This window comes from Falco peregrinus, chromosome Z, assembly GCF_023634155.1.
Source record: "Falco peregrinus isolate bFalPer1 chromosome Z, bFalPer1.pri, whole genome shotgun sequence".
NCBI classification, from domain to species: Eukaryota; Metazoa; Chordata; class Aves; order Falconiformes; family Falconidae; genus Falco; species Falco peregrinus.
In genome coordinates, this window is record NC_073739.1 from 50,612,855 (window position 1) to 50,629,748 (window position 16,894).

Below are 16,894 nucleotides of genomic sequence, written 5' to 3' on the forward strand. Positions count from 1 at the left end.
TCCTCCCAGCTCCAAAAAGAGCACAGATGTGTTACCTGGTGTTTGTGAAATGGATCTTCTGATCTTACAACAATGTTCTTCTTGCTTCCTAAAGGTAATGGGGTTTTTTTTGGTAGGTTGTGTTGACTCAAATGAGTCCAAGTGAGCCTCCTACCTCCTTGTGCAGTAGGATTGTATCTCTTAAAGAGATACCATATTTGTTAGCAGCAAACTATAGTGATCTTTAGTCTAGACTGAACTGAAGCTTCTGTGAAGGTTAGCCAGTCGTGGAAAGTTAAACTTTGTGAGAGATGGCTACTTCTGAGCTAGAATGGGTGAAATGTCACTAGCTGTGAAATATTAACTTTGCCAGAATTGATAAGACCAAGTTTTTTGTATTTGAGTCGTAGGGAGGCTAGTGACTTTAAAGTTGCTCGGGCCTTGGCTGCATGCAGCAAGTTGAGAGAGTAAACATTTGTTCTGTTTCTGAGCACTGTTACTGTCTGAAAGAACCCCCAGCTTGTGTCTCTGAAACCTCTCGTGTCTTTACCTCTTCTATTGAATGAAAAAATTAACTGAAGAGTCTATTTGGAAGCTGATAGGAGTTTGCTAAATGTTTGTTGCTAATCCATATGACTGGAAGTAGGAAAGTCTTTACCAGCTTTGTGTTTCAACAGTGGTATCTTACCCATGTCCAGTGTCCTGGAAATTACAGATGTACCTAGTACTTATGCGCTATGGTTATCTGTCAGAAGAATTAAGTCTAGAAAAATGTAACAATTGTCTTACCAACTTCATAAGACTTTATTATAAATAGCATACTAAAGTTCTTTTTTATTTTAATGAGGTTTTATGTAATTCCAGTGAAACAATTCAATGATGAAGTTTTTGTAAAAAGTTTAACTAGCTGGACACAAAGGTCTTATAAGACATGTCTGCTGCAAGAAGAATTAATTTGGTTGAGTAATCTTTCTTATGGCTAGAGAGGACCAGCTTACAGTGTCTTCCCTTACATGGTGTCTATTTTGAGAAGAGTGGTTGTGTATTGTTGCTACCTTCTCAGTCGTCTTAGTCACCTTCACATTATTCTCAATCATTCTTGATACAGTATGAAAAGGAAGATGTATCTAGCCAAGTTGCATCTGCTTGTATCTATTTTTCAGTTTAGAATTGCTTCACAATTGGTTTTGTCCAATGAAGTTGATCAAGAATAGCAACATATGCCATCTCCTCAGAGATTTTTCCATGAGGAGTGTACTTTGGTGCATTTGTACTGGACTTTGAACTCCTGAATGAGCATGTGATTTGTTTTCTGTGTTGGGATTTGTTTGTTTTCCTGATGCCGCTCAAACAAATACAAACCTGAGTGACACTCCTTTGGGCTCAGGGATGTCTGAGGGTGTGTGTGTGAGATGGAGAGAAAAGATGGTCAATTAGTTTAAAAATTAAGAAAAAAAGCTTTATTACAGCAATGAAGTTCTATGCTGCTACCCGATTCCTCTGCCTTTTAGAAGTGCTCTTTGTGCAAAAATGACTGCAGGTCAAATAGCAGGAAGGTGCCAGTGTAAACAGTAAGAGAAACCACCTTGGTGTTCAGCCAACTTTAACTGAAACTGTACTCTTGCTTTTTATGTGCAAAATGTTGGATATTTCAGTCATGAGGGAGAGGTATCATTTAAAACAGCACAAGCTCAGCCAGTTGTGTTCAGAACAAGTGAGACTGATGTCAGTTTACTAAAGTGTGGCTGCCTTGTGCCCCATCTTTAAAAGTAGTTTCAGAAAAGCATTCATCTTGTTGCTCCCTCTGTGTATCCAATCTGACCCACAATGACTGACATTGCTGAATGCAATTCCTTCAGTTGATGTTCATTCTCAGTCCTGACCTGGTTTATACAGTGTGGCTACTATGCTGTTTAAGACTTGTCCAGCTTGCACACAGCTGAAAGCCAAGTAGGAATTGTCCACTTTATCAAGTGGGCAATTTGATTAGTTGCATTTCGTTATGGCAGGTAGTTCCATTACAAACATCTGTTCTCTGTTAAAAAAAAAAGGTGGATTTTCTTTAAAGACTATGTTTTCCTATGTCTTCTGATAATTCTGAGGTGACCCGCTGCATTGAAAGGCCACTGCTTTCCAGACTGTGATGGAGAAACCCTTGTTTTGTGGGTATTGACATCTGATTTTTTAGCTAAGTGACACTGAAGTTGGATTACTAACTGATCAGCAACTCGTTACTTAACCAAATTTCTAGCAAAGCTGGATTCTACTTTCCCAACTCCTGTTTTCTTTTTGGGATATGGAGGGGTTTATCTGACCAGGTCACTGACATTAGTAAAGTTCTTGAATGTGGCTACGTGGGTAAGATTTGAGTAACTAAGTGTGAACTACTGAGCTTGATCTTTGGCTTTTGACAGCTAAGGTGGTTCATCTGCCATGGAAAACATCTAGCAAAACACAGCTCCTCCAAAACAGCCACCAATCAGCCTACTCAGCTCTCTGGAAAACCACTGATAATTTATGCAAATATTCTTGAGAATGATTTTTAAAAAGCCAATGGGTTATATTTGTAGTTCAAACCAATGAGTTTGAAATAATACATAAGCACAAAAATATGTGCATTTTTTTCTTTTAGATAAATTAATCTTGTATTTTAGCTTTTATGTAAGAATTGGTTATACTGAGGAGAACGGAAGTTGTGCATTTCAATTCGGTTCTTGCTGCCTCAAGGCTGTTTCTGTCTCTGGGAAGAGGAAATGGTTTTCCTCTTTTGTAACAGCTACATTGTCTCCTTCCCCTTTTGAACTCTGTGTTTTTCATGTGTTTCTAGGATACAAATCATTAAGACCAGGATCCAGTGTCACAGAGGCAAATAAAATGTGTGTAGGTGATGGAGAAGAAGGGTTTGGGAGTGCCTTCTTCCTCTACTCTCCCATGTTGTTTTGCTGCCAAGACAACATTGAAACACCTTTTCTGTCATATGTTTGGGGATTTTTGACAATAAGTGTTAAGACATAGTTTAATTCCCAGGTTACTTTTCTGTTCTGCTAGTTTATAAAGTGGACTAATCTTTTCTGCAAGAAATGGCTATGTCAAGTCTAATGAATTGGTAACTAAAAGTTGCAATTTTTAAACTCTTCATAGTAGAAAGTACTCGGTATTCTGAATAAGTATTAGGAAGTGAAAAGCATCTATGTTCGTGAAATGAAAAGAAATCTGAATGTTATTTTGCTCATCAGTGCTAATTCTTTACATGAATACTTCATTAATTAGCTCAAGATAAGTGGCATATTAGTTTCAGGGTTCTGCTGTACTGCTGAGAATTACATTCACTCTTAACACCTGGAAAAATATGCGGTCCTAGGTGATGTTTTCTCATGCCATTGTCGATTTAGGCAACAGTTGAATTCTGTCCTTATGTGACACATAAGGACATTGATCTGATGGTTAGGACATAGGAAAGGTGTCCATTACAGATTATGCTTCATAGCTCAAGTTCTTAGAATTACTTTTTGGTTTTGTTTGTGCTTGTTGTACCTGAAGTTTGTAGATGTGTGTAGACATGTTACCTTCTCTTACTGCAGATGAGTAATAAAAACAATTTTTCTTAGCTGAATGTATTTATTTTTAACTGAGCAGTATCTCAAGCTGAGCTTTCACAACTTCTAGATGAGTGAGCTTGCACTGTTCACCTCCATCATTCTTTTTGCGAAGAAGTCATTTCTGATATTTCGTGCTTCAGTGGAGTGGTTGGGGAGTGGGTGTTGGTTAAAGCAACAAGGTCAAATCCAGGTATGTGAAAAAGATACTTTGTTACAAGGAGAATGAGCATACTTTTGCTGGGAAAGCAGCATTTGGAAACTACTTGGAAAGGAATATATATGTGCATTACTGTTTTGATTCTATGAAGGGGATTCTGACAGTAAATTCGGTAGTGTAAAAGCATTGGTGGCTCAAGTTATAGCACATACAGTAATGTCAGAACTACAGAGAAATGCTCCTTGTGTAACAAAAACGGTCTTTCATGAAACTTGGCTGGTGTCAAACCTAGTAGTTTGTGCTTAGCTGAACTGATACGCTGTGTGCTTTTCAGACTCTTAATTTGGAGACATGAAAGACAGTGTCTGTGGTTGTTCTTGCTGGTGTGCTCCAGTAGTTAGCACTCTGCCTGAAAGATGTGAATTTGAGATAGCAGAAAACAGGCATGATGAAAACTAAAGTTTACAAGAATCCAAAGAGGTTTTGCCTGGTACTGATTTTGTTTCTGTGAGTTTGTTTGTATGAGCCAGAGAGAGTAAGTACTTCTGCTGTCCTGCTTTTGGTGAATCAAAGATTGGAATTTTAAGTAGCTTTTAAAGTAAATCATGTGTTATAGTTCTTAAACTATTTCATGGGATCTTTTCTGTTATCTTACATGTTTATTGATATTTAAGAAGGCTGAATTATAGGAAAGTACAAAATTTTACAGTTGAACACTAAAACTTGTTTTCTGCTGGTTGCAGATTAATTTAGGGATTATGTGCTGTCCTGGTTTCAGCTGAGATGGAGTTAATTTTCTTCTCAGTAGGTGGTGCTTGCTGTGTTTTGGATTTGGTGTGATAACAATGTTGATAAAACACAGATGTTTTTAGTTATTGCTAAGTAATGTTTATATTAAATCAAGGGCTTTTCAATTTCTCAGGCCCTGCCAGCCGGAGGGCTGAAGGGGCACAAGAAATTGGAAGGCGACACAGCCGGGACAGCTGACCTGAACCAGCCAAAGGGATATTCCATATGGTATGACATCATGCTGAATATATATAAGCTGGGGCAAGAAGAAGGAAGGGGGGACATTTGGCATTACGGCATTTGTCTTCCCAAGTAACAGTTATGTGTGATGGAGCCCTGCTTTCTTGGAGATGGCTGAGCACCTGCCTGCTGATGGGAAATGGTGAATTAATTCCTTGCTTTGCTTTGCCTGCATGTGCGACTTTTGCTTCCTCTATTAAACTGCCTTTATCTCAGCCCACAAGATTTTTTACTTTTATCCTTCCGATCCTCTCCCCCATGCCACTGTGGGGGGAGTGAGCAAGTGGTTGCATGCTGCTTAGTTGCCAGCCAGGGTTAAACCGCAACAAGTTAACAACAGGAGTTCATATTGAATTTATTGTCAAAATGACCTTTCTGTCTGTCTTAGGATTGTTGCTTTCCATAATACAACCTTAACCTGTGTGTTTGATTTCTTTGATTTTTACATGGGCATCTCCTTATTTGAGACTGACTTAACCATACCAATCTCTTAAAGGGAGTGTAATTTTTCTTATTCTGATGTGTGTTCCACTGATTCTTATGGGTGAACATTTCATTGGCGTTATGTTCATTCTGAGAGTATTGATTAAAAATTGCATTGAACAGAAAGAAGCCTTGGAGAAATTCTGTTAGAAACAATTGCTGTCTTCCACTGATAACTGCTTTTCCTCTTGGTTACTCAGCTAACTCTTAACATACTATATGTTTTATCAGATATCTCTTAGAAGCTAGATCAGCATAGCATGTAAAAAAAGGGCTTGTCAAGTCTGAAGAGTTTGTCTTTACAGTTCCTTCCATGAAGAGAGGTTTTTAATATTCTCAGATCATAATTTTTTGTTCCAACTGTGTCAACTCTGCTGCAATTATTTCTTAATTAAATACCATTTTTGTGGCTTTTTATTTTAGTGGGGTTTTTTGTCTTGTTTTGCTTTTTTCCTGAGATTGTTGTGATGTTAACCAGTTCACAGTAACTGAGGTCTTGCAGTTGCTTGTTGCTTGTTGTGATGGTAGCACTGGGCTGTTCTAGCAATTCTTTTGCTAAAGTTTCAGATTCTACTTGAAAGACTAAGAAAATCCCAGTATTTTTATAATGCAAATGGAAAATGCTGACAAGAAGTGTGTACTGGGAGTCAGCTTGCAAGGCTGGGGGATTTGCTAATTTTGTTGCTGTTTATTGGGGAGATTTTCCAGCCTCTGTTAGCAGTTCTCAATTAAGTCAACTAAGGGAAGAGATGGTATATTGTCCTCTTGTATCCTTGAGTAATATTCTTAGGATCTTGCATACTGCTATAAAATCCTCTGAAGTTTTAAATGCCCAGTGATTTTAAGTTGTTGCTTCTGTGGGCCTGGAGTTTAAAACTTTTAGCCACCAGTTTCTTTGATTTAATTTTTAATGTATTCCTGGCTAAGGCTAATAAATATTTATGATGTTGCATAGAACAAAAAAAAAGAGTATGTACCTCGACTTTGTTCAAAAAATATATATTTTTTTAAAAAAAATTCTGTCCCATTTTGGTAATAGAACTGTATGGTGGCTACTGACTTGCAGAAACTGTCTGGAAGCTGGTTCCATTGTACAAACAAAGTTCATATGGAAGGCCTCTCTTCCATAGTCTTGGTATGAGTCTAGTATGAGTGTTGTAAATCAGTTCCTCCTTACACCTCCCCCATTCTCTCCCCATGGTCAAACTTTTTTCCCTGTATTCAGTATTATCAAGGAAAGAGATTTAGTCCATATGCCCCCACGCACTGTGTAGACTGTTGCCGTTTCAGCTAGGTCTGGGCAGTTTTAGCCAGAGGTAGTAGAGCGCATCTCCCTGGCATTAGGAAACTGCTTCTGAGCTTGTCAACCAAGTTTAATTAAAAATCCCTTAATTCTTGTAAAATTAATCCCTGTACAGAATGAAGTTAACTCTTGGTGACTGGTCACAAGTGGTGCTCCCCAGGGCTGTCCTGGGGCCAGTCCTGTTTAATGTCTTCGTCAGTGATCTGGATGGGGGGACTGAGTGCACCCTCAGTAAGTTTGCAGGTGACACCAGGCTGGGGGGAGTGTTGCTGTCCTTAGGGCAGGCAGGCTGTGCAGAGGGACCTGGGCAGGCTGGACCGACGGGCCGAGGCCATTCCTGTGAGGTTCAACAGGGCTCAGTGCCGGGTCCTGCCCTTGGGTCACAGCAGCCCCACACGGCGCTACAGGCTGGGGCAGAGCGGCTGGAAAGGGCCTGGTGGGAAAGGGCCTGGGGGTGCTGGTCCACAGCCGGCTGAGCGTGAGCCAGCAGTGTGCCCAGGTGGCCAAGGCGGCCAGCAGCACCCTGGCTGGTACCAGACACAGTGTGGCCAGCAGGACCAGGGCAGCGATGGTCCCCCTGTACCGGGCACTGGTGAGGCCGCACCTCGAACGCTGTGTTCAGGTTTGGGCCCCTCACTGCAAGAGGGACATGGAGGTGCTGGAGCGTGGCCAGAGAAGGGCAACGGAGCTGGGGAAGGGTCAAGAGAACAAGGCTTATGAGCAGTGGCTGAGGGAACTGAAGCTGTTTAGTCTGGAGAAGAGGAGGCTCAGGGGGGACCTTAGTGCTCTCTGCAACTACCTGACAGGATGCTGTAGACAGGGGGGTGTCAGTCTCTTCTCCCAGGTAAGAAGTGTCTGGACAAGAGGGAATGGCCTCCACTTGGGCCAGGGGGAAGTTCAGATTGGGTCTTTGGAACAGTTTCTTCACTGAAAGGGTGGTCAAGCATTGGAACAGGCTGCCCAGGGAGGTGGTGGAATCACTATCCTTGGAGGTGTTTAGAAAACACATAGATGTGGGGCTTAGGGACATGGTTTAGAGGTGGACTTGGAAGTCCTGGGTCAGTGGCTGGACTTGATGATCCTAAAGGTCTTTTGCAACCTAAACAATTCCATGATTATATGGTAATTTTCATGTGAACACAGTGAAGGATGTGTTTTACTTCCTGTTGGTTTGAGAAATTTTGATCTCTTAGTGGAGCCTTTATGTAGAATCCAGCCACTGACTTCCAAATGGGCTGCGGTGCTTCCCACAGACAGGTGTAGGCAGAAAGTGTGCAGGGTGGCATGGCTGTTGATAGAGGCTGTGTTTGCTGTCTATCACCTTCACCTAGCATTCATTTTTTGAGGGGAAGGATGGTATGGGGCTGAATTACAGAAGACAAAAATAATTACATGTACCCATATTTGAACAGAAATTTGGATAAAAGTATCAGGATAAAAACGTCTCGGTGTATGTGTACTTGATAGATATGTAACTGTCTTCATAGATCCCCGTGCTTTGCAATATCTTAGTATGTGGGCTTTCCAGGGAAGGGAGTTACTGTTAAATTTATGGTTCTTCAAATCTTTTTTTTTTTTTTTTTTTTTTAAACTGTGCTCTATTTAGTACCTGCAAAACAAAGTTGTGGCTAGGCAGGTGTAAATGTGGTATAGCAACAGTATTTAATTTTGGTTAGTATTATTTCACCATCATGTGTGGTCTCGTTTGTCTGTTGATTCAATGTGCAGCCTTACTAATCTTATGTTGATACTTCTGAGATAAGGCTGCGCTTCACCCCAGCCTGCCCAATCCAGTATGGACTTCAAATCATGGCTAGTGTTTCTAGATACTATTTGACTTAGTTTTCTGAAGTTATGTTGTTATCAGTGGGGAGAATCTAGATCGTTAATAAATTGGTAATAATCAAGGCAAGCAGTTGTTCCACTTTCCACCACTGTATTACAGCAGTATAGTCACTGATGAACATGCTATAGTAGTTTAAAGGTCTCACTTGCATGTTGTTTTTCATGAGGCTTTGCAGGTGAATTGTGGTTGGCTGTGAGTGGTTTCCGCTTTTATTGCTAAAGAAACTGTGGTCAGTTTTTCTGCAGTAATACATTTATGTCACTGTCTGACTTTCTTGGATTTGCAATACATGAATTGTCTCCAAGTTGTGTAAACTTAATTCTTTTCACACCTGCTCACATCTTGAAAATGATGCATCGTAAAGATGTGAAACACTATAGTGATCTACCAGAAAAAATGAAGATGATCTAATTCAAGAAAACAGTAATTTGGAGACATTTTTACTTTGTCAAATCTTGTACCATTTTTTTCCTTAAATTTGCGGAAAAGTCTGAATCAGTTTGTCATGCCATCTAATGGAAGTTTTACTTACATTTGTGTGAAATTCTTGGATGGATGTTCTCTGGAACTGCAGCATTAGCCAGCATTGTATACTAAGAGACTGTTGTTTAAGTGATACTTTTGGTACCGATGTTAATGTTAATATATTTCTTTTGAGTAGAATGCCTGGAAAAAAAAGCTGTGTTACCCTTTTTGTGGATTTAATTGCAGTTTGTATTTTCTGAAGATTTCTGATGAAACAAGGACATCCTGGAGCAGGACCTCTGGGACTTGCTGCAGGATGGACCAGAGTCAGGTGAAGGAAATGAATGAAGGACTGTTAAAACCTCAGTCTCTGTCAAGTCTCCCCAGCCATGTAAATAAAGGAAATTGTATTCCTATGCTAATACTGCTGAAGTGTAGAGGTCACAAATATGGCTGATATAGTTGCACATGACTTTAGGCTTGAAAGAGTTTTTGTACGGCCTATCATCAGTTATTTATTTAAATTAAGTAACCTGCTTTTCTGTAGACTGAAATGAACAAGCGCCTCTAGAAATTTATGACATTTCAGCTGTAGCAGCTGGAAGTTGCAGTGTTGGGATGAGCAGTTTAGGATGGGAACTTTACTAGGCTTTAACCAAATGTGCAAGAATGTGTCTATCCATGTTTTTGGGCTGCTTCTGAACTGTGAAGAATGGATAAACTTTATCAATGACTTGATCATTTTTTTTATTGATATAACACATTATGCATACCTATACACATTTGTATATTATATACAGCTTGAAGTCTTCAGGGTGCTCTCTGTATTTTGTGTAACACTTCACTTTTTTTTTCTCCTCTTTCCCCCCCCCCCCCCCCCCCCTTCTTGAACAGTCTTGATTTGGAAGTAAATTTTAACAGACTGCTGGGGAAAAGTGAATATGTTCTGAGTATTTCTGAAACCTTTCATATTTCGGTATGGATGTGGTGAATCCCAGAACTTCATCTAGGAGGAGCTGTTCTGAGTACTTCAATTCAGTCTCTTCCCTTACATTTTAGGATTATAGAACTTTTTTTGCTGTAATAGGCATGGAATGGAGTAGAGGATGACTGCTTCTCTTTTAGTGCCTTCAACTTTCTTCTATATATAGGGAATCCGTGAGTGTGTAGAGCCAACTACAAACTTGTGTGAGACAGTTAAGGACATGAAAACAAGCTTATCAAGTTGATTGCCTTCTAATACATACCCATTTTGCATGTGGTGGGAATGGTAAAGCATGGAGAACTTGAGAAAAACTGCTTTTTTTTAGCCTGGAAGAAGTCACCTTCAGCAATGTTTTTACCTCTATTGACAGTCTCTTCAGAGGCTGTGATTATTCCCAAGAATACTAAGTTTATAGTTAATCTTCTAATGTTTAGACGTGTTTCACCAGTGTGAATAGCAGGGAGCAAAATTCAGTAGCAGCCAGGCAGAGGTGGCCCTTACCTAAACAGGCTGTGAGTTACCTCTCCCTTTCTTCTTGTATGTAGCTGCTGCTCTTGGGTTTGAAAGAGGTTCATGTCACAGATATTTTTACAACTTTATTGTTACTGTTCTTTGTAAGTTCCTGACAGTTAAACGTACTGTGACTTTTGCTTGTCAAGTTTGTTCTCTTAGGAAAAATGGAGGTGTGCTCAAAAAGCTGTCAGTGTGTTTTGTTTGTTTGTTTTTCTGAATATCTCCTCTTGTCTCTAGAAGTGGCTCCAGGAGGCAAACAGTTTTCAGAGAAGCACTCTTCTAGAAGACTGATGATTTCTGTCAGTGTCTGGGGGAGACATGAGTAACAAGGTTTCTGTCCAGGGTGTTTGTTCCTGTTGGTTTCTGTTCAGCTTTTCAAAACTCAGTTCAGCTCTACTGAGATCAGGCTTCATTTTATTGGCCTCTGAAGTTGATTACTGTGTTCTTCACGGTAGGTCTTGTTCTGCCCCCTATAGTATCGTCAGCCAGCAAATTTAGCTTGAAAGAGAGCATTTGGGCAGTCTGTTAATAACATTTATTTAAATATATTCATGTTACTCCTTGGTAGTGGCAGCTGGAGGCAATAAAGAACATGCAATTGCAGTGGTTTAAAACTGACATAATAGTATATTCTATCTGTGAAGGATGAAGTTTGTCCTTTTGCAATAGTTAGGTTTTTTTCTTCAGAATAAATTTTTTTCCTCAGTTAAAAATACAAGTAAAGTAATGTTTTCTGGAGGGTGGATCACGGTCCCATAGTGTACTGCTGAATTTTTCTTGTCCCAGAGAAACAGTATCTAATGCATCATTATAATGCTTGATATTTATCAGCTGCATTTTCTGGTGAGTTTGCTGAGAAATGCAAAATGAATGAAGCGAAGGTCTGTCTTCTGAAGTGTTGCTTGAATGTTAGCTTCAATCTCGTGTTATCATGCTTGAGGTAATTACCACCAAAACACTAATCCTCCACCTTACTGCCAGTGAGTCTAACAATATTCCAAGTGTGTGGGTTGTCTTAGCTGAGTGGACAGTCTTGAAGTAAGCTGCAGTTGGTGTTTTGAGAAGGCACTTAAAGTTGTTTCTTCTGTTAGTGTTGGTTTTGGTTTGAAAACTTCTTTTTGGAAGCTTTGATGCAAGCGCTGTAGTGCTTGTATTGGTGGTTACATACCTTGAGGATGCTCTGTGAGATTTGTATTGTCCTTTGCACACCAAGTCAGTGTTATTCCTGGGATATGTTACAATTTGGAACAATTTGTTCCATCATGCTTCCAGTTTTTATGATGGAAAGAGTAGCCATAAATGGGAAACAACTAAGTCCTTGAACAGAAACTAAGGTAGCAGTCTTTGGCTTGGAAAATGGATGATCTGGATAATAAACCAAAGATTTTTTCAGTGTCTTAAGTGTCAAGGAAAGAGCAAGTGTGAATAGATTCTTCACTGTGTTTCAGTTGAAAAGCTAGAGAATGTTAAACAAAGGTAGTAGGAGCCAGGTTCAAGTAGAAATTATTATTTGCACAAAATGGCTGGCAGACTTGTGAAATTCCTTGCTGAGGTCATTACCTCTTAAATAAGAAGTGTACATGGGATCACAGGGAGACTGGACCCGTACTTGCAACAGAGATCTACTGAAAATCACTAGATGGACAAACCACTTGAAGGCCTGGAATCCCCTGAGTTGCCATAAGGCTGCAAAGTGTGGGGTGAAGGGAAAGATGCAGGAGGGAGGGCTGTTTGCCCTGTTGCCTCTGCTATGCACTTCTACAGACCAGTTTTGGAAACTGGATAGAAAAAAAGATGATCCTTGAATTGAACCACTCTTATGTCTGTGTATCTCTAATTTGAAATTTGAACCTAGGTTTGAATCTAGGTGGAAAGATATATCTTCCAGATGTTGACCAAACTGGTCACATAACTCCTGCTAATGCATGAGCTGGCTGTATATGCATGTCATCTATAATGCATCCTGGACCTAGTATATATACTCTAGCCAACCTGCATATCAGCTATACACTTAAAACACTTCATTTTTTATTTTTTTTAATGTGTAGATACACTGGTCAGCTAGTCCATCCTGGATGCATCAGATGGGCTGCACGAACTCCTGAGGTATAAGTCTGCATTGCTCTCTGTGATTTACATGGTGGAATTTTTGGAGTCTGAAAAGGAAGAGGTCTTTGGTTTAAGTTAGCTGTAGTCAGATGTACTGGGCCTACAGGAAATGTGTGTGTCTGGGTAATGCTTTGCACTGAAAGCGTAACAATAAGCCAGTAGACTGTGAATGTTCTGATTATTACTGTACTATATTATTACTGTATAATATTACTACTACCACATTATTCTGTATTATAATATAATGTGTTATCTATACTAATATGCTATTATATATTTTATTATTATATAATACTATTAATTTATTACTGTAAGTTGCAGAATTAAGTGCTATCTGGTAATGATAACATTCTGCTGTGTTACAGAGTTTCAAATCACATGCACATTTGATTCAGTTTTCTTTTCTTTTGCAGGAAAATTTTGAAGATGCTTTTGAAAACATCCCCGTGTAAGTAGAGTTGTTTAAAATGTGTATGCTTTTATTAAAACTACTTATACAGCAATGAAATACCATATGCACACCATTCCAGGGAAGCATAATTTTATATGCGCTGACTACATTTGCATTTTCCAGCACATTTAAGATCCCCAGGAGCTGGGAAATGGAAGTGTAATTAGGTTGATACATGTGATGAAGTATTTGTCAACAAATGTGAAAGTTGTAAAGGATTAAAAATAGCATATTTAGTAACTTCTGGTCACATAGTGATAGCTCTGAACATCCTGCATGGTAAAAAAAAAAAAAAAAAGACAGCACAGCATTAGAGGAAAAGCTTTCTAAAACAGTTCTAGACCCAAGAGCAGTAGCTTTAGACTGAATTTAATTGCCAAAATATCCATGGCCTTGGCAAATTATACATTACAGGTTTGATAGACCCTGTATTTGTATCTTACCTAGAGTAGTAAGGTCTGTTCTCCATGTAAAACTTTAGTTGAAAAATTAAACTTAGCACTTCCTGAGGCTCAGAAGGAAGGAAATGAGAAGTTTTCAACATGAGTATATCAGATTCTTATGTTGATTACTTTTTCTTTCTTTGACTCTAGCATGTATGATCTCTGCTGTATGATCAGTTAACTTCTCTTTCTGGCACTTGTTTCTCTCAGGACAGGGAAGAAAGTGACTCTAATATTTACTTTATGAGAATATTTATCCAACACTCACTCCTATGAGGGTGGTGTTTTGTTGTTTTTATTGATAGCTGAGCTGGGCATGAACGTTTATTATTGGCATGCAGAGATTTGAGTTGTTCTTCCTGAATCTCTCTTCTGTGCTCATAGCTGTCATATAGAGACTTTTTATAGTGTAGAAGTTAGACTGGTGGTAGTTTATTCTGCCTGGTATTGCTTCTGTCTGTAATAATCATTATACAGAAGAGTAAATGCAGGATGATGGAGAGAATATTAGTGGGACAGAAATAGTGTAGTTTACTTGTCTCTAGCTGAACGTCTCTAACTGTGGTTGACGTCCTGGCCCGCTGGCCAAAAATGCAATGCATGTGCTGTTACATTGTTGCCTGATTCTGGTATATGCATATTCTAAAACTAACTTCCATTTGTTCGGGTTTGACAGCCTTTAGTTCAGCCTGTTTCAGTAACATAGGACCACCCACAGTTCTTGTTCAGATGGTCCTACACAAGCCGAAGAGATAGTACGACGTGAGTAACTACATTGGCTAAGCTCTTGCTCATCCTTGCAGATGTCCTCACGACCTGCTTACCTCTCCTGTCACCCAGCTGTACTTGTGCCCTCCTTGCTCCTGGATGGGCAACAGATGGCTTGATTTTTCAGCAGGCCAACAAAACAGAATATTCAGTATTACACTGTAGCCTTTCCCTCAGTGGGTATCCTTCAGGTATTTTTGCACTCTCTAAGTATTAATTTTAATTGTTTTTTGAGACCACTGTGTCTGTACCAAATCTGGCTGATTGAAACTGGCCAATAGGTTAAAATATTAAGAGTGTGATTGGACAGTGGACATAATTATGTATGTTGTTTCCTTTGAAAATGAGGTTCATAGAGAGGCAGTTCTGTTTGTGTATTTGAGCAGTAAGAGCAGGATAATCTCAGCTGGAATACTTGATGCTGATAACTTGCTCTATGTTTAGACAATTAGCAGCTCTGCAGTTACAGAAATTATATAGAAATGTGTGTATTCTTTTGTATCTGTGCAGGATTCTTCACTTGATTAGACTCTATTCTTTTGAAGGTACAGCTGTTTTTAAAAAGTATGGAAGGAACTGAACCTGCCTCACCCCCCTTGGGTCTTTTTGTGGAAGTCTTATCTTCCTTCAAACTCTTTTGAGTGTAGTTTTCGAATGACAGTGGTAGTTTGCCTGAGGGAAAGCCTTTCCCAAATCTAGTGCCACGTGGTTAATTCTAGACAGGGAAAGGTCAGGAATAATGGTAGCTTTTCTGTTAATAACAGAGTAGTATAGTAGTCATATTATTCAATGGTGACATTGAAACAAAGAACAATGATCTTGAACATTATCAACAGCAAAATCAAAAAGTTTCTTTTAAAATTCTCCAATGTATCAATGTTTCAGTCTCTTTTATTTTGGATAAGAAAGTCGCATCATTACAGCTCTGTGATGATATACATAGCATAGGTTTGAGTGGCTTATTGCAGTTTGCTTATACCCAATTGAATTTAATTAAAATGGACCTTTTTATAGAGAATTGTGTCTACAAAGACTGTTGATGTTTACTTATGAGATCATAGCTGGTTCAGATTTTGTCAGATAACTTGTTGGTTTAGAGAATTTGGAAAGAATGTGTGGGAACCATGTCTTGATAGTATTTCATACATCATTCTAATTCTTCATGTAAAACATGTATAGAGTAACACTGCTCTGTGTATTGCTCCAGTAAATGCTAGCAAATGGGTTTGCTAATCTAGCTTGGCTTTAACTGGCTTTGTTCCTTAAATATTATCACTTAACTGTAGATACCAGGTTGTGCAGGTTAGATGTTAAAAGGGTAACTAGTTACCTTAATAGGGTAAAATCCTGCCCTAAATCTCTAGTGCTGGCTGTTGTATATGAGGACAGGTCCAGGAGGAAATAAGTCTTTGCTCCGATTGTCTAAATGGATTAGATTCTTTATCTAGACTCTTGTGATCATCTACTCATGGTGGAAACTGTAGGTATACACATCAGCTTTGAAACAATTTTTGTAATAAGCCTAAAATACTTGCTTTGTAGAAATGTGGAAAGACCATTAAATGGAGTTCCACCTGTAAATGAAGTTCTTTACTCACTGGCTCTAAAGCCAAAGAAAGGTAGATTAGTCTGCCATTTTGCTTAAAGCAAGCAGTAGTATTTCACCCACTATCCTCTCTGTCAGGGAGTTACTAAGTTTTTGAAGTGTGGGCTTGGTAGTAACTTTTGATACAGCATCTTCAACCTTACAGAGAGGATAGGTGGGATATATGTGAAAACAGATTTGCCATTACATGGTTGTGTTAACTGAGAATTCGTTTCGGATTGGCGTATTGTGTTGTAAAAGGAACCAAATAACTGGAGACAAATGGTTTGTTCTGTTTTGGAAATTCAGGTGTCTGCCAGGAGGTTTTGTGATGATCAGCTACTTTTTACCAAATACTTCCCTATGTTTCCACTGGAGTGTCTGCTTGCTTTACATTTAAAAGGAAATCTGTTTCACAAAGTAACCTAATGCTGTTAACTGCCAAGCATCTACAGGTTCAAAGACATACATGGATGGAACAGATTTATGTGTGTATTGTTCTTTTATTTAATTTTTGCTAAAAATGCTTCATCCATACCTGAATTCTAATGTGGAAAAACTATGAACTTTAACTTCAGTTTTACTGAACAAGATAATTCTCAACTTCTATGACTTTTTTCCTGTGTATTTTTGCTACCTTAATTTCCTCCCAAATTATTCAGAAATTCTTTTTGTGGAATGCAGGGATCCAGGTTTTCTGTTGCCAAAGAATGATTTTTGTAAGTTATATCTTCTTTGGTTTTACAAGAAGATTAAAAGAGGTTTGAGTTCTCAAAAAATTTTTAATCACCACAACTTACTGACCTTGTCACTGCTGTTTTGATTTCTCTGTATTTTATCCTCTGAAGTTCTTAATTTGTTAGGAACTTGTATGAAATTTGGATTTCCTCCCACCTCATTTGACTTACTGTTCTTTAAAATATCATCTTTAGGTGACATGAATAAGTTACCAAGTTGTTATGCTTTTCCATGGTACTGTTTGTCACACGGTCTTTGTCTTTGAGATAAAGGCAAGATGGTGTTTTCAATTACTGCCCCATTATCAGAGGCTTGTGTAAATGAATAGCAACATTTAGAGTAACTGTATTATGTACCAATCATACAGTAGCTGCCTGGACATGTTTATAGCAAATGTTTCTTAGTTGTCTTTGGGAAGAAACATAGTAGTCTGCTTGACTG

The 16,894-nt window shown here is 38.9% G+C and overlaps 1 protein-coding gene across 8 annotated transcripts in view; it reads left to right on the forward strand.

Annotated features, from left to right (window-relative positions):
* The window catches only part of TTC39B (tetratricopeptide repeat domain 39B), a 75,516-nt gene that overhangs the window by 14,114 nt on the left and 44,508 nt on the right, over positions 1-16,894 (forward strand). For 7 of the 8 annotated variants that reach the window (XM_055790638.1, XM_027792732.2, XM_027792727.2 and 4 more), the window contains one exon: positions 12,882-12,916. In XM_055790638.1, coding sequence (XP_055646613.1) covers positions 12,882-12,916 — 35 coding nt within the window. Of the gene's footprint in view, positions 1-12,407; positions 12,466-12,881; positions 12,917-16,894 lie in introns of all 8 variants that reach the window. The other variant, XM_027792733.2, reaches the window with a different exon arrangement.